At 38.3% G+C, this 18,705-nt stretch overlaps 1 protein-coding gene across 1 annotated transcript; it reads right to left on the reverse strand.

Moving 5' to 3' along the window:
• Positions 1-886: 886 nt before the first annotated feature.
• UVR8 (Regulator of chromosome condensation (RCC1) family protein) lies at positions 887-4,156 on the reverse strand. Its single transcript, XM_079054001.1, has 12 exons — positions 3,905-4,156; positions 3,246-3,432; positions 3,001-3,147; positions 2,833-2,914; positions 2,587-2,742; positions 2,325-2,498; positions 2,171-2,242; positions 2,030-2,101; positions 1,803-1,921; positions 1,609-1,694; positions 1,275-1,327; positions 887-1,167 (listed from the first exon to the last, which is right to left on the reverse strand). Exons 1-12 carry the CDS (start codon positions 4,005-4,007, stop codon positions 1,099-1,101), a joined length of 1,320 nt encoding a protein of 439 aa, XP_078910127.1. The 5' UTR covers positions 4,008-4,156; the 3' UTR covers positions 887-1,098.
• Between the last annotated feature and the right edge of the window lie 14,549 nt (positions 4,157-18,705).

Consider the following 18,705-nt stretch of genomic DNA (forward strand, 5'->3'; position numbering starts at 1 on the left):
ATATATTTTTGAAATCTTCAACGGTTGGAATGGTTTAGCTTAATGTTTTGGAATGATTTTGTTCATATCTAAAATTAAGAACTTCAAAATTTTGCACAAAAAAAAAAAAAAAAAAAACCCAATAGCCCATTACGGTTGTGTTAACTCTGTCAATTCTTAATCAATTAACTCAGTCAATTCTTAATCAATTAAGTTGTTTTCTGAGCCTAAAATGCAACCAATATAGAGGACTACAACCTTGGGGGTGGGGGGGGGGGGGGGGGGGGGGAATCAGCTCATTTGAAGATTTTATGGCTGTTCAAAGTTGGAGAAAAATTTTATAAAAAAACTGAAATACTAACCAACACACCCCTGTTTTGGGCTGTATAGCTCAGTCAATTCTTAATCAATTAAGTTGTTTTTAAGCCTACAATGTATCCAAGATAGAGGACTACAATATGGGAGAAAAATCATCTCATACCGAGCTCGTGTGAAGATTTTATGGCTGTTAAAAGTTGGATTAAAATTCTACAAAATTTTGAAATACTAACCAACAGCCCTAACAGTCCCTATTTAGGGCTGTATAAGTCGGTCAATTCTTAATCAATTAAGTTGTTTTTGGAGTCTATAATGTAGCCAAGACACAAGACTACAATCTGGGAAAAAATCAGCTCATACCAAGCTCATATGAAAATTTGATGGTTGTTCAAAGTTTGACAAAAGGCAGAAAGGTAATCACACATTCTAAAACTTGCATCATATCATGGCATAATTTTTACAACACATACTTTCAAGGCTAACACACACTTGGATCACATTAACCAATAAGGAAAACAAATACAAGAAATTAAGGTCAATGTATATTTTTTGAAAGATTTAAATTTTTTCATAAGACGAAATAGCAAAATGCATCGCTAAACACAATTATTATTTATTAACATCAGATAACAAAGCAAAGACAACCACCTAAACATATTACATATTACATAAGTACATAACATGGTAGATTAACTGATAAACATGCATATAAACTCTTAATTACTAACATGGAATCACTACTACTTAAACTTTCTCAACATCATAATACCACAAACGCTAAACTTTGAAATTTTGCAAAATTCAGATCCTCATTCTCTTCACATCGTTCTCAGGGACACTAGCGTCATTTCCATTGGTCCCGGCTTGAGCCTGCACAAAATTAAATAAACTTAATTAATATTCAATTGATATATTAATAATTCAAATTTGTAATCTATGAAATTGTAAATCAGAAATGAAATGAAATGATATCATACATTTTCATCAGGGACAACTGCATATCTATCAGATGGCAACACCGAAAGTTTCCCTGCCAAAAAAAAATTATAAAGTTAATAGAATGGAATCTGTCAAAGGAATTGGAATCATAACGTAGGAAAAGGAAAGGAATTCAATAATCATAATCAAATACCTTTTAGTTGATAATATATATTTAAACATAAATATATATTTGAATTTTCTTTTATTTATTTTAATACATATTAATCAAGGGTATTTTGGTCATTTAATAGAAAGGGAAGAATGGAATTGAACTTGTTACGATGGAATGGAATCTCGAATTCCAATTCCATCTGAATCCGTATGAAGCACCTGATGATGGGTCTGTCCTTGAGGATTCTAACTGTTGTCCACTAGATCCATCCCTGCTCAAAACTTCAATTATCTTGGGAATGTTTCTGCAGGTTTTATTATATATTATATTAGACAAAAAAAAAAAACGTAAAAGAATTAATAAAACTATTCTCATATTTTTCAGATTTTCAGATTCAGATATTTTTGAACACCTGTCAATAGCTTCCTTGTGTCCTAGTTGTCCATTTGTACCCCTGCCCCACGAAAACACATTAGCTCTTTCAGTAACAGCAAGTGTATGCCTCCATCCACATGAAATCTGAACTACTTTCTGTCAAAAAAAAAAAAGTGAAAATTTGTTACTGATGATAAAATAAATTTTTAATTAATCTCCTAGACATTAAAAAAAGAAAGCAACGTCACATGAAAAATGATGTGCCTGCTCATTTGGAATTTTGACTTGCATAGGAAAGCAATGGTCCTGATTGTCCCCAACACCAACCTGCCCAAACTGCACACAAAAATATTCATAAGATGCTGATAATATTATTAAAAATCTTTATGAAATTACCATTCTAACCTTGTTCCATCCCCATCCGTAAAGCTTTCCCTCTGATGTTAATGCCATAGTGTGCCTCCATCCACCCGAAATCTGAGTTATCAAAAACCACATTCACAACCAATATTACTTAAATACTTAAATGTCACACACACACACACACACACACACACACCTGTGATATGAATTGGCCATGTAATGCTTCAAGTTTATGAGGGACAAGATGGTCTTTAAAATCTCCATGACCAAGTTGACCGTATTTGCTCCAGCCAAAAGTATATAAATCACCAGAAGAGGAAACAGAGATTGTATGCCTCCAGCCACATGCAACAAGAATCATCTTTTCCCCCTGTAATACCATTATATACAAGAAAACTGTTTAAACTTTAAATAATTATGTAATGATGGAAAATAATGTATATAGAGTAGATACATACGCTGATAACTGAAGCTTTCTCTGGAATGTTGCGATCTTTTCTGTCACCTAAGCCCAAATTACCATATCGACCCCAACCCCAGCCATAAAGATCCCCATCTTCAGTGATAGCAACAGTATGCTCAGCACCAGCAGCAACCATTTTCACAGTTATACCCTTGTTAAACCACATAAAATTAAATAAATAAAAAGCTTCCACTTTTATTATGTAATGATAATGATTTTCATGATAGAACGTATAGTTTACCTTAAATGCTTCAATCTTTTGTGGAACAAGAGAGTCCTCAATTGTTCCTAAACCAAGTTGACCATTTTGATTTCGGCCCCAACTAAACACAAGAAATTAAAACAACAAATGAAAACATATGATTTAAAAAATATGTAGGAAAACTAGAAAATGTACAAAGTTACAAACCTTTGCACCTCGCCTTCCATGGTCACAGCCAAACAATGGCTATCACCACAAGCAATTTGCCTTATACGCAACCCTTGTAATGCTTTTATTGGCTGAGGAATAAAGAAATCAGTAGAGTTGCCATGGCCTAGTCTTCCGAAATCGCCCCTGAGACCAATAAGAGCAAAAAGGGGATAAAACTGTTCTTCCAAACACATTTTACTACCAATAAATGTTGAAATGAAGCAATATATAAGAGAACATACCATCCCCAGCTGTATACATTCAGACTTGACTCTGAAAATGCAGTTGTATGATCAGCTCCACAAGTAAGAGATACAATTTCTTGCCCATCCAAAGCACTTAACTGGGTAGGGGATAGCCTATCTTCAGCATCCCCATGGCCTAGTTGTCCATCTTCTCCCCTTCCCCATGAACAAACAACATTTCCAGCTGATACAATAAACAAAGTAGTGCCTTATTACTTTATTAGCCAACAACATCGCTTTCTACACTAAAATAGCATGACAGTGAATTGGATAGTATGTAACAGCAAATAGTAACTTAGCATAAGTTCATAGACATCCATCCTATCTCTCTAATACTCAAATTGTGCCCTAGAGCACATTTTAGGTACCTCGATTTCTAAACGATTGAGTCCCCATGACTAGAAATCTAAAACTAGACATACGAACTACTCGCCGTTACAAATTTCTCCATAGATTGACAATCAAGTAAATTGAAGTCCGTACAAACTACAAAGACCTCAACCGACAGATCACAGCCGATTTCAAAGACAAATGTTTGTAAATCCAAACTTAAGTAAACTAAAACTCCTCTGCTGAATCACAATCTGATATAGATACACAATGTACAGACGATGATCGGTGAGCAAATCATTACAGACAAGAAAAGGGTTTCTTACATAAAAGAGCGACGGAGTGACTAGCACCAGCGGAGATGAGAAGCACTTGACGAATCGGAGGAGTAGTGATTGCTGATTCGGTGTCAGTAACTATGTCTTCCATTTGCGAATTATGGAGTTCAGTCGCCGAGAAAGGGTAAGTATGTTATATGAATATCTTGTGGGGAGTTTTGGTGGTAGCAAGTAAACAGTAGTATTGATGAAGAAAGCGGGTAGGAAAGGAATGAGTTATTGTTGATGGAGAAGGTAGTTTGAGGACAGGACAAAACATATATAAATTGGTCAAAATTCCCAACAACTTTCCTGCTCACTTTGTCTCTCGATAACAATAAAATAATAAATTAACATTCACATGTCGACTGTCGCATTTTGCTCAAAGTTTTTTTTTTTTTTTTTTTTTTTTTGGAAGTGAAATCAGTGATAAAGTCGATTTTATATCCGATGATGATAAAGTCAAAAAGTGAAATCAGTGATAAAGTCGATTTTATATCCGATGATGATAAAGTCAAAAAATGTATATGTCTTTTTTCTTTTGTTTTGTATATTTTGCATATGCCATGGTCGGGATATGGTCCATATGGATAAGTGCATCTAATTAGGTCCTTATCGTGTGCATGATGTTTTGCTATTGTCACCCTTTTTCACGATAGTTCACGATAAATCAGGATGGTTTATGGTTATTCGTTGTTTACTTGTTTATGGTTAAATGCATCTCGGACGCGCATAAATATATATTAGGTGTTGTCGAGGTTGAAGTGGTGTTGTCATCAAGAAAAAATAGGTAAAAAAAATTGAAATTTTGATCACTGCATACAAAAAAAATTGATGTTATTGGTGTCACGCCTGGACACTTACTAAAACCGCTACTAATACATCTAATACAGTTAGGTTTATTATTAAAGGGGGGAAAATGAAGTGCAACAAAGAATAAAACAACTACAAACAAAATAGTTATATAGGGATAACCAAACTAAATGGTTGAATAAAAGTTAAATAAAAAAAATAGTCCAACGTCTTTTTTTAGAACAGCGAGTTAATATATGTATCCGACCCAATATTTTTATTATGTTAATTTCATCGTTCAAACTCACCATGTATGAAAAGTTTGACATACAAGAAGCGAAAGTGAGAGGCCGAGTTCGCCTTCATGAAAATATCGGCAATTTGTAAAGTTGGTGGAACATATAGTAGCGAGATGGTTCCTCGTTGTAGGTGATAATGAGTAAAATGAAAGTCGGTCTCAATATGCTTCGCTCGTTCATGGAAAACATAATTTTTTGCAATTTGTATCTGTAACGTCCGCGTTTCTCGCTAGGCATTAGTTATAAAATATGTAACTACGTCGATCGCCAATTGTAATTTTTTATGAATAAATGAAAAAGACTTATTTGAATACATGTGATTTGTGTATATAACGTTTATATAATAAATTAATAAATAGGACTAAAATAAACACTAAAAATAAAATATTAATTATGATAAATAGCCTTTATGAAAGTTGAAGTAGTCGCGGTGGTGATCTCGGGGATATAAGGAAAACTTGAATCTGACTTCGTATGAAGAAGTTATGATTCGTTGAAGTTTCGCGTTCAACCCTATACGTCAAAGTACGTCGTAAAATACGAATCATAGATCGGTTGCTTATTAGTATGAGTAATCTAAACGAAAGTCGTAGTAATCGTATAATCGAGAGCGTGCATATAGAGAACACTTAAATATGACTTCATATGAAGATGTTATGATTTTTTTAATTTGTAGCGCAGCTGTGCGGACATAGAAATCGAAATTCAAATCGGTTGATTGTTAGCCGAAACAATCTAAACGAGAGTTGAAGATCTTGTGAATAGGATTAATCGATATAAAGATGGTAGAGAACGAAATTTGTAAGAAAGAGTTATGATTTTTATTCGGACTTTAACAGCCTAAGCCCTCGAAAAAAATAAAAATTTAAAAATAAATTGATAGTTAGCCGACGGAGTCTAAATGAAAGTTGTAGTACTTGTCGATAGCTACGTGTGGATATAACGAACGTCGTAAACGGAGATCGTATGAGGGCTATACGAATTTTCGGAAAATATTAAAAATTTGCATGCACGGGCAGCAGGTGCGGCCCACCCAGATTGTGGTACGTGGCAGCTTGTGACCGGAGTCATGTCAACTGTTCCGACAAGAGGCGCGGCGCGTGCAAACAGTATGCGTGATGCGCACCCTTTTTCCCTTTACTCCCTAGTTCCTTGTAACGCTCGCGTTTCTGGCTAAGCATTATTATGATGATGTAATAGTCAAGATCAACAATTGTAACCTATTTTGAAGTGGTGAAGAAGAATTATTTGAGTATTATGTGATTTATATGCAACATATCTGTTTATAACGATATAATAATATAATAATGAAAATATGTGTCAAAAATAAAATAACAGTTAGACTCAATATCTTTGGAGAAAGTTGAAGCAGTCGTAACAAGGATTTCGGGGATATAAGGAACGTTGAAATCCGACTTATAACGAATAAGTTATGGTCCGTCAAAGTTTCGCGACTAAACCGGCACGACGCCGCGTAACGTAAAAAGTGAATTTTTGATAAACTAATTTTTAGCCTTAGCGATCTAAACAAAAGTCGTAGTATACGTTAAACCGAGAACGTACATAAAAAGAACGTGGAAATTTGACTTTTTTTTAGAGAAAGTTATGATTTTTCTAAGATTTAGCACAGCAGTACACAACCCGGAAATCGAATTTTAGATCGATCGATTATTAGCCGACACAACCTAAACGAGAATTGAAGATCTCGTTAATAGGAGCTCAACGATATAAAGACAGTCGAAAACGGACGTCGGATGACAAAGTTATGAATTTTTAACGGACTTTAACTGTCTAAGTCTGTTAAAATATAACTTTAAAAATAGAGTCAAAGTTAGCCGATAGAGTCTAAACGAAAGTAGTAGATCCCGTCGATACCTACGCGTGGATATAAAGAACGTCAAAAACAGAGCTCGTATGCGAAAGTTACGGATTTTAGAAGATAATTAGTTTTTGGAGTAACCAGCGAGTGACACGTGGCGCAATATGAGTTGCACTGTAACACCCAAAAATTCAAGCCGATTTAAAACTTTTCAAAAACATTTAAATCCAACGGTTATTACAATTTTGTTTTCAAAATAGTCTAATATCAGAGTTTATCCCAGAAACACAATGAAACATGAGGAGCTGTACGATCACGCCTTCGCCTTGCCGCGATCCCCTGATGTACCTGAAACAATAAACTGAAACTGTAAGCCCGAGGCTTAGTGAGTTCCCCCAAAATACTGATACACTGCACATAACACATAAACAAATATCAGCATGTACTGGGTCCACAACTTTACCGTCTGGATTACCCCTAGGCCCGCATTGTGAGTCTGGATTGCCTTTCGGGCCCACAGCTCACATCTGGATCGCCACCGAGCCCACAGTACGAGTCTCCCTCAGCTCATATCTAGAATGCTCTCGAGCCCATAGTACGAGTCTGGCATGCCCCACCCGGCCCTCAGCTAGTATCTGGAATGCTCCCGGGTTTGTTGGTTACCGCACGAAGCAGTATCACCTCAACCCACCCCACGTAATATGTCAACATAGATCATAACTATTGCGCATACAGATAATCACATAACAACACAGGTAGTCCTACCGATCTACCTAACTGGCATAGAAGCTAGCATGCAATACTACTCATACTCATCATACAACCACTGCTATGATATCATATCCAATGGGTCGACCTTGGTGCCTTAGACCCCTTAGTATAGTGAGGATAACTCACCTCGAAAGTAGTGCTGAAATACAACAAATCTCTTACTGTTGTCTCACCGGGAATCCCGAACTGTCACATAATAACAAATACTAGGTTAATACCCAACATTACACCCTTGACTAAGTGTCCTCATAACTTATTAAGTCCATTTCCTTTTGTTGGGTCAAAGCCTCACACCAAGTCCTTAACTTGAAAGTCCATACACATAAGTCCACTATTGGCCCACTTTACTAAATTGGGCCCAACCTCCTTATTGAGCCTAAACCCATGATCCACTATCACAACTTAGCCCAAAACATCTTATTTACAGAGTCCAGCAAAGGCCCAATTCCATTTAGTCTATAAACAGCCCAAAACCTGAAGCCCGTTTGTCAAAGCCCAATAGAGGGCGTACGCGGGGCGTACTACTCTGGGTACGCGGGGCGTACTCGTCCAACGTTGACCACCATCGGGGTGGTTGACCTAGTACGATGGGCGTACTGGATTTACGCTGGGCGTACTGGACAGTTTGCCAAAACCTTGTTAAGTGCTTAATGGCTTAAGCACTTAAGCCCAAACTTCAGATCCAGAGACCTAACATGCCTAGGATCCATAAAGTCATGAACTTTATTACTTTAGACGTCCATAAAGTTCTAAATGCTTGGTCTTAATCCATTAAGACCTTATCCTTCCATGCATGGGACACCTTCAGCTAATGGGACCTCATTTTTATCACTCAAGGTCCCTTCAAGAGTCCAGAAGGACAATCCTTTTCATTCAAAACACAACATGCACCACCTTGTGGTTTTTGGAACAAGAAATGGGTCTTTTAAAGCAAAATGGAGAGATCTAATCATATAAGCATAAAGTTTGGAACTTTATACCTTTTGGAGCTTCTTGTGCTCGAGCTAAATTCAGATCTACAAGCTTGGTCTCTTCCTTCAACTCTTTGATGCAATGGTTTCCTCTTAAGGCCCTCAAGAATACACCAAAATGAGCTTAACACACAAAGGGGAGGCTAGGGTTTGAGAGAGACGAGTTTGATCTGTGGAGGCTGAGTTAAGAGGGGTGTTGGTGCACATTATGTTCCTTATATAGGCCCCAAACCCTAAATATTAGGGTTTCACCCAGACATTAGTACGCCTAGCGTACACAAGTGTACGCTCAGCGTACTAAGGCGGACCTTAGTACGCTTAGCATATGCTTATGTATGCGCAGCGTACTCCATCTTGGCCAAAGTTTGCAAACTTGGCCCTTAAACTTATCTTGGCTCTTTACTTCCAACCCCAAGGGTTATAAATGACAAGGTAAACAAATAGAAGAGGGTTTGCAAATACCTGCAAAATTTCGGGATGTTACACACACCTTCTTCCCCACAGATTTGCACGAGATCGCGACATGTGGCACATTACGCCCAGCGTAATTTTGATCTACTTACGGGGATGATGTTTACGCTGTGATTTAGTGAGGTGTTTAAAGTGAGATTTCCAAACAGTATACTTCGTATACCAAACGGTCCCTACCTCCGATATGATCATACCTGCTTGTTCCCTACTTGATAGATCATGAAAGTAGACTTTGAGTTAATGATAAATCTAGACTAATAATTAGTCGCAATAAATATTAGACTAAAATCTATTAATAATGATACTAGGTTTCGTCGAAGGAAAAGAAAATTATTAGAAGCAAAGCGTTTCCCGAATATCGATTCATCACTTTAAAAAGTGAGTGCATAGTTACTTTCATCTTACACACAGATATGAAGTATCTAATATAAATTACTTGCTATATGTGCCTATTATCTGTGTTTTTGATATCTATGCTAGATGAACGATTTATACATGTTTTACTCGATTTAAACTGTATATGTATTTTATAACTATAAATTATTATGGGTAAAGATGGGTAGATGATATAGATGATGAAAGATGAAATAAATGATGAGAGGCCTCGATGTTTAAGATGATCCAGTCATCTAGCGGAGTATAGATGACGACCACAGACTATTCTAGACAGTTTATTGGAACGCTGGTAGGCTCGCAACCTGTAGGTGTTTTTGAACTACGTGTTCACCAGGTGTACTCCATCCCCCTCATGGTTGCCTTACTGACATATATTGTCGAGGAATCCCCTAAGCAGTATTGTCTTCCTGATGATAATCCTTAGGCTAGGTCCCTTGAATTAGATGCTTTAGGGACAGAAAGTGAGGATGACGGGAACGAGTAATCAGGTTGAATGATTTGATGGAATTAAAGAATTTAATTATTGTGGGTTGAAAACCCTATGTGCTCACCAGGTGTAACAACCCGTTATTTTCTTCTTGAAAAGTCAACTCGAGTTAGTCAAAGTCAAACTTGGGTCAACTAAAATCAACTTAAATTCATATTTTATATAAGTGTTTACACCTTGTATTCAAGGTGTTGTATGCTTAATGAAGTGAAACAAGGTTCACGACCGTGAACGAGGCTTCGGCCGTGAACACCTCGGACCGTGAACACCTCGGACCGTGAATGCTTCTCGGCCAGCACCGCCTTCGGACCGTAAACGAGGTTCACGGCCGTGAACCCTTTGGACCGTGAACCCTCGTATATATAATAGGGTGTTGCCATTTTCTCTTCATTTTCTCATCTTCCAGCCGTGAACCACCCTATTCTCTCTCAAGTATCATCAACCATGAACCCTCTTTTCTCCTCAAAAGTGTAAGAAACACTTGCCTTTTCTTGTTGTTCATGTGAAACCCTTTGATTCCATCTTTGATTCATCACTTTTTCTTCAAGATCACCAGGTGTTCTTGGGCCGTAAACCATCCCAGGGTCGTGAACACATCATCTTGGCCGTGAACACTTTAAGTGTTTTTCATGTTCTTGGGTCGTGAACCACTCATAGGGTCGTGAACCCTTCACTCTTGACCGTGATCATCATTCAGCCTCTCATTTTTAGTTCTAACACTTCATTGTAAGTGTACACTACTTCCTAAGGTTGTTTCCTATACACTTTAGTTGTTATAAACACTAATTGTATATCTATATATGTTATTGTATGCTAAATAGGATCCGTTTGTGCTCGGATTTTACTCGTGAAACTTATCATCCTATACCATATCTTCAATCGAATCACTGAAATAAGGTGAGTTCATACCCCTATAATCTACCTTTTAAATAATTTTAAATACTTTTTAAGGGGGGGATACAAGTTGAACACAATCTAATTATGTTAGTAAATACATGTGATATCAATCACATAAAAGATTTCCTTATGCTTTGAATCTTTATTTTCACAACAAAGGATTACCCAATACTTCCATAATGACTTAAAGTCATGTGAACTCTTTTCAAAATCACATAAACTCTTTTAAGATACCGTTAAACTCTTTGAAAAATGTTTTATCAACTCTTTTATCTTATAATTGTCAAAATCATGCTCATATATGTATAAGTATATAAATAAGACTTAAAGGGCTTAGGACTAATGAGTTGCCTTATTTCCTTTTCCTTGTTTGGATGTGGGCTTAAGGTGGGATTATTTGTCTGAAGTCCGTTTCCTTCTTAATTATATACATTATACATATGGGAATATAAAAGGTTACTTCAGTCGGTATCATTACCTTTGTATCATGATGAGTAAAGGGGCACTTTCAGAATAGATCATGTTGATCAGATAGAACGTTTAAATTATAATAGGTATATTTTATGAAACAAACGAGAAATATATTTTCTAGATAAGTATACGAGGTCTAAATTAATTTGTGAAGAAAAGGGTATAATTCGATCTTTACTCAAACTAAAATGTGATGGTACGTATTCAGGACATAGCAATACTTGCTATGTTACATTCTTGTAACCAGAGTCTCCTGGAGGGAGAGCGGGCATTGTGTATATAGATCTATACGGGACTGACAATACCACATCCTGACTGCTAGCTACAGTCTGACACACCAGCCATGGGGTGACAAATGTCACATATTCAGTTTCGACACCAGTAGGTCGTCGTGTTCATTCTAGTCCAGCATGGTTACAACTTTATCACATTTTAAACCCTAATTAACCAGGTTAATATTAGGGTAGTTATTCTTCAGTAGTTTATTTTTAAGAAATACTACTGTATTAATCACTTTCCACAAACAAAACGGAACGGTTTTATGGGGATTTAAAACTACTTTACGAAACGGTTTTATGGGGATTTAAAACTACTTTACAGAACGGTTTTATGGGGATTTAAAACTACTTTATGGAACAGTTTTATGGAATTAAAACTACTTATCAGTTGTAAAGCAGAAAATATAGGATTTTCTGGAACGTCATCAGTCGTTTTCTTAAAACTAGTATAACATAAAGGACCTTAAATGGTTAATTCTATACTTCCTTAGTGTATACACCAGAGTTATACATAATTAATATCCGACTGACAGTGGAATGTGTAACTTCCGCCTTACTTCCTGTTCCTTGTTTGGTTGTGGGCTTAGGGCAGATTCACACATTTAACTGTTAGTTCGATATTAGGTTATATATAACTAATATAAACTAAGTAATTGCAGAGGGAACTATTGTGGTTATCATTTTATCATATCAGAAAATATAGGATTTTCTGGAGGAACCGGTGAACTTTTCCAAGAACTTAGAGTATACTTCATATAACTAAATTACTTATGAACTCACCAGCTTAAATGTTGATCTACTCTTTCAAAATAACTTGTATTCTCAGGAATCCAATAGACAGGTACACTCCCGGAGCTTTTGAGAAGACAGCCTAGTACCGTGTTTCGTCTTTTTTCTTTTACCATATCTACTTTGATGTTTGAATATGTAATGTTTAAACACTTATGTAAAACTTATACTTATTAATGCATGTGTTGTGATACTTGACATGACGTCCTCCGCCCACAAACGTTTCCTCCGTTCTGGTTTGGAGGTGTGACACCAGGCTCCCAATCCTGACCCACTCAGTTACTTGTATTACAGGTAGTGGCATAAGAGCACATGTGTGATGATCGGATATGAGATTTATGGATTATAGGCCGTTAGAATAATAGATGTTGTAAGCCCTATGTTATTTTCCGTTTATACTTATGTATTGTATTGACAATGACATCCCAACGTTTTTAATATAATTAAAATATATTTCTTCGGAAATGCTTTGATAATATATTTATCATGTTTTTGGGAACAAATTCCGCAATATTATTCTTAAAAGGATACTCTGATTTTAAATAAAACATAAACAAATCAGTCTTTTCTGGACGTGAAATTGAAGATGTCACATTCCTGGCTACTTTAGTGAGACTCTGGAGCATCTAAAAGATAGAGCTTTCAGTTTCATAGTTCTGCCAATACGATTTCCGGAATTCTTGTCAGAAAACTATGTAGGTTAAGCTACACTTATTATGTTTTAGGTGTAACTTATATTTATATTCATATTCGTTATTATGTGTAATACTCGGTTATTTCAGGTAAATTTCCTTATTATTTTAAAAAGCCATTGAATTTGTGAAGTTTGTTCCTACGCAGGGCATAGGGTAGTCTCCTACGCAGCGCGTAGGAGGGAATCAATTATTGGGGATTAAAAGATCTACGCAGGGCGTAGATAAAGCTACACAGCGCGTAGATAAAGCTACACAGCGCGTAGCAGCCCAGAAACAAAACCCTAATCTCGGGGTTTTGAGCCCTATTTAAAGGCTGTAACTCCCTTGAGGCCCTTCCATCCTCAACCTCCATTCCCCCAAACAGTCCCTTTGAAACCCTAATCCCCATTTGTGTGTTTTTGAGCCTTGAGAGTGTTTGGTGTTCACTTTTGAAGGAAGAAGAAGGTGGTGGAATCACTTGGAAGCTCAAATCAGCTTGGATCCAGAAGTTTCATTCCCTCAACCATCTCCAGAAGGTATAAAGTTCCCACCTTGATGTGTTCTTGTGCTAGATTTATCTTTGTTTAGGTTTTCATTCTTTTTATCCCCATAACCATGGTGTATATAAGTATGAGCTACTCCATACCATTGGAGTGTCATTTCCCGACGTTTTTAGGCTTGATAAGTTATAAAAATAAGAGCTTGGTCACTCTCATTCAACCATGCATGATTTATGGAGCATTGGGTGACTTTTTGGACTTAGGTTATGATTTTGTGCCCTTGGTATGCATACAAATGGATAAAGTCAGAGACTTTATCCATTAAGATGTCCATCTAGTTTAGATATGGAAGTTTGGTGGTTTAAATGTCTGTATTAAGAACTTAATGATTAAGTTAGGGTTTTAGGGAGTACGCGGGGCATAAACTTCCTTACGCGGGGTGTAGCTCCATTTTCCCCCATTTTTGCTACCTTAGGCTCTATGCAGGGCGTAGAGCTGTTACGCATGGTGTAATCTGGCTGGATGTTGACTTTTAACTTTTTGACCGTTGAATGTTGACTTTGACAAAGTTTGAATGTAACGACCCAAAAATCAGAAGTAAAAATTTTATTTTTAATATAGCTAAAACATTGATACCATTTATTTCAAACACCTCAAGTCATCATTAAGTAAAACATTTATCAAAGTTCATCCCAAAATCAATCATTGCGGAAATCATAGGTATGTGCACTGCGATCAATCTGAGCCCTTCATTTCCAAATCGATGAAACCTTAAACCAAAATTGTAAACCGTAAGCACAAAGCTTAGTGAGTTCCCCCAGAGCATACCCTACATAATCCACATAATCACATAATCCATACCAGCTGTAACAACTACATAAACCTTATCAATCACACAGGCCATGCATACAAACATATAAGGATGCCCTGGAAACCCTCCAGGGTCTTACTCCGGTGCCATGGGAACCCCCACATGGTCTTAGCCCGCTTTCATACCAACCATACATATAAGGATGCCCTGGAAACCCTCCAGGGTCTTACTCCGTGTGCCATGGGAACCCCCACATGGTCTTAGCCCAATATCATGGAAACCCTCACATGGTCTTGACTAAGGATACCATGGAAACCCTCCAAGGTCTTACACCCTAGTGCCTCGGGAACCCCCCGAGGTCTTCCATGCAAGCATCACAAAGACAACTAGCATATCACATACCACATAATCAACTAGCATACCAAATAACACAGAATCAACTAGCATACCACATAACACGAAATCAACTAGCATATCACATAATGAATAATGGGAAGGCCGTGGTGCCTTAGACCCATTGGTATGGTGAGGAGACTCACCTCGAATGCAGAAGCTTCCTGAAAGAAATCCTTAGCTGCTACCCTGTCCACTTCCCGAGCTTCATCAATACCAATCAGTATACCCAATTAGCAATTGGGTCCCATACCATAATCCTTAGTCCATGCATGGGGTAAAGTTACCATTCTACCCATGGCCCAGTATGATCCAAAACTAAGGCCCAAACCAAAACAAAAGCCCAACACAATAATGTCCATAAAACCATCAATGGCCCAATTTTCCAAATTGGGCCCGAACCTTTCTAATGGACCTTATTCTAAAGCCCAATATTCTCCTTAGTCAATAATCCTGACCCCAATTGGCCCACGAAGGCACACAACAACTTAATCCAAGAATTGGCCCAAACCGAGGCCCACAATGTGAAGTCCATTTCTATATTGGGCCACAAGGCCCAATAGGTCCAACTATTCCAATATTGGCAAAAGATACATTCAGGACCAACAAACAGCAATTCCAGGCCCAAAGCCATTAGGGCCCAAAGGTCTGAAGTCCACTAAGGCCCAAGTCCTCCTGAAAGCGTACGCCCAGCGTACCTCTTCTGTACGCTTAGCGTACTGGGCAAAAGGGTTGTACGTGCAACGTACTACATTGTACGCCCAGAATACAAACGGCTGATGCACAAAATCCATTAAGTGCTTGATGCTTCAAACCAAGGGACCAAATTACAGATCTGAGCTCTACCTAACATCTTAATCCATAAAGTCACTGCCTTGGTGACTTATATGACCCACATGAACCCAAAATCAAAGTATAACAATCTACTTCCATGAAAATGACCATAAATCTTGCATGAATCCATTAAGACCTCCAAGATGGCAACTTTCTGCCTTAAGGACTTAGTTAGCACCAAGGGCGGCAACCCTAAGCCTAAAAACGGATTTGGAACCATAAAGCTCCATTATTGGGACCAAAAAGATCCAAAAACTCAACATAATAGATCTAAGCATTCAATGGTCAAGTTCAAAACTTTATACCTTCATCAAGCTGAAAATGAGTCACAAAGGCCAGATCCATAAGCTTCTTCTTGATCTCCATCTTTGCATCTAACTCCACCTTCTTGAAATGGGCCAAACACTCCAAAAATGGACTCCATAAGCTCAAAATGCCACCATGAATGGTATAAGACGATTTCTAGGGTTTAGAGGGGTGGAGGCTGAAGATATTAGGGTTAGATTATGAGATAAGGAGTTTAAATAGGGTCCAACACCCTAAAATAGGGTTCTGATCTGACTGGAGTACGCCGAGCGTACATATGGTACACCCAACGTACTTCGAGGAACATTCGCGACCCTCCTGGTTAGTACGCCCAGCGTACTCCAAGGTACGCCTAGCTTACTACCTTGTTTGCTAGTACACCCCGCGAACACTTTGTGTACGCCCCGTGTACTCGGCTAAGCCTGAAAACCACGAAACTTCCGAAGGCCATAACTTCTTCGTTATAAGCCCGATTCCGACGATCCTTATATCCACGGAAAGGTGACGAGTAGCCCTACATTTCTAAAAACTCAAACCTTTCTTAAGACCTTCCGAACAAAAATCCATTTTCCACAAAATCCCGAACTGCCACTTTACCGAAATACGCCTAGGCTCCAAAACAGGAACCGAACACCCGGATCACTTCTAATACATCACCCGCACCCAAAAGGACCTAGATATTTCCTTCCTAAGAGCCATAATCCTTATAATAACCGACCTTCGTGCCACAACCTCAGACTATGAGTCAATTCGAAACAGAGCGTTACAACTCTCCCCCACTTAAATTAGATTTCGTCCTCGAAACCATGCATCACCATCCCTGACATACCAGACAACCTGAGCAACACAGCCACAAACCCAAGAACCACAGCCTTCCCAAGGCAACTGAAACTAACCCTCGTAAGGTTCTAGAACACAGAGATGAACGAATTCCTTACAACCTGATCACATCTGCTCCATCTGAAATCTTAAGTCTCGAGATGGTCTGTCTCCCTGACAGACTGCCCACATCAAGTCATCATTGAACTGATTTCACAAGAAACCAGTCTAGATAGAATACTTCCCACTCGAAATGCCTTGAGGCTTCTAAAAGGACAAAATCACCGGTCAACTACGGCTACCGAATAACAAGCAATTCCACGCACGGATCCCGAATCACTGAAGTCGCTCCAACTCCTCTTGCTGCCCCATAGTTGCGTTCCTGAAGACCAATCGGGACCTCTCTGGTCCCAACTTGACTTCCACAGTCCGATACACCAGACATCTACCCGATCACTAAGATAGAAGCACACGCACAACAGTCCCACATGATCTCCGAAGGATACCGAGTCTGACAATAACTGCCCTATCTATACAGCCACCCATGGCTCCTTCCATCCATTTTATCCATCCGATCATGATAGGCCGACAACTTGTCGCCACTGAATCCAACACAAAAGGTGAATGCTACCAGATATGTTGCGAGCTTGCGTGATAGACTTTGGAAAGGCATGGGATACTCATTTACCCCTTGTCGAATTCTCTTACAATAACAGTTATCACACTAGCATAAAAGCTGCTCCTTTCGAAGCACTATATGGCCGCAAGTGCAGATCACCTCTGTGCTGGGCTGAAGTTGGTGACACACAGCTAGCTAGAAGTCAAGTTCCTGAAGGTGCTCTCACTGGTCCGGAAATCATTCGCGAAACTACAGAGAAAATCGTACAAATCTGGGAGCGACTTAAAGCTTCCAGAGATAGACAGAAAAGCTACACTGACAAAAGAAAAAAACCTTTGGAATTCCAGGTTGGTGACCGCGTCATGTTAAAGGTCTCACCCTGGAAAGGCATGATACGCTTTGGAAAGCGTGACAAGTTGAATACAAGGTACATAGGACCATTCGATATTCTTGCTAGAATCGGTCCAGTAGCTTACAAACTCCTGCTACCTCAAGAACTAAGTAACATACATCCTGTTTTCCACGTCTCGAACTTGAAAAAGTGTCTGTCCGACGAGACTCTTGTAATTCCACTCGACAAAATCGAGATCGACGAGAGCCTAAACTTTGTGGAAGAACCAGTAGAGATCATGGACCGAGAGGTCAAGCAAACGAAGCAAAGCCGTATTCCTATAGTGAAGGTTCGCTGGAATGCCAAGCGGGGACCTGAATTCACTTGGGAGCACGAGGATCAAATGAAACTGAAATATCCTCATCTTTTCGCTTAGTTATTTGTAATTGCTTAATTGCTTAAACTCTAATTTCGGGACAAAATTCTCTCTAACGGGGGGATGATGTGACAACCCGAAATTTTTATCTTGTACAGTCCTTCAATTCAATCACAGTCAGACTTGTTTCTGCTATCTTTTAGCATTTTTAAGGGTCTGTTTGAGTGTTCTAAGCCTAGTACATTCAAGGATTTGGTGTTAGGAAGTATCTGCTAGAGTTCATTATGCAGCATTCAAGCTGGAAAACTCCAAGTCTTGGAGTTTACGGTCGTAAACTAGAGATTACGGTCGTAAACTCTTGGCTGGCCGTAAACTCCTTCCATATACATTATATTCCTTCATTTTTCACCACTTCTCACACTTCCAACTCAAGAAACTCGATTTTCTCTCAACTATCATCAAGAGTTTTCATCTTGATCTTCAAATATGTAAGTGTTTCTTCCATTTGTTAGTTGGTACCTTGCTTAATCTAGTGGAACCCTATGATTTCATCCATGATTTCATCTCTTTTGGGTAGATCTTCAAATCTTCATCACTTACACCAAGAACACCAAGAACACATACTAGTTCTTAGATCGTGAACACCCCCTTCAAGCTTCAAAACATAAGTAATCTTCCATATACTAGTTATCCTATAGAAGCTCTT

The sequence above is a fragment of the Lactuca virosa genome, chromosome 5 (genome assembly GCF_052849685.1).
Source record: "Lactuca virosa cultivar CGN04683 chromosome 5, Lactuca_virosa_CGN04683_v6, whole genome shotgun sequence".
Classification (NCBI taxonomy): domain Eukaryota; kingdom Viridiplantae; phylum Streptophyta; class Magnoliopsida; order Asterales; family Asteraceae; genus Lactuca; species Lactuca virosa.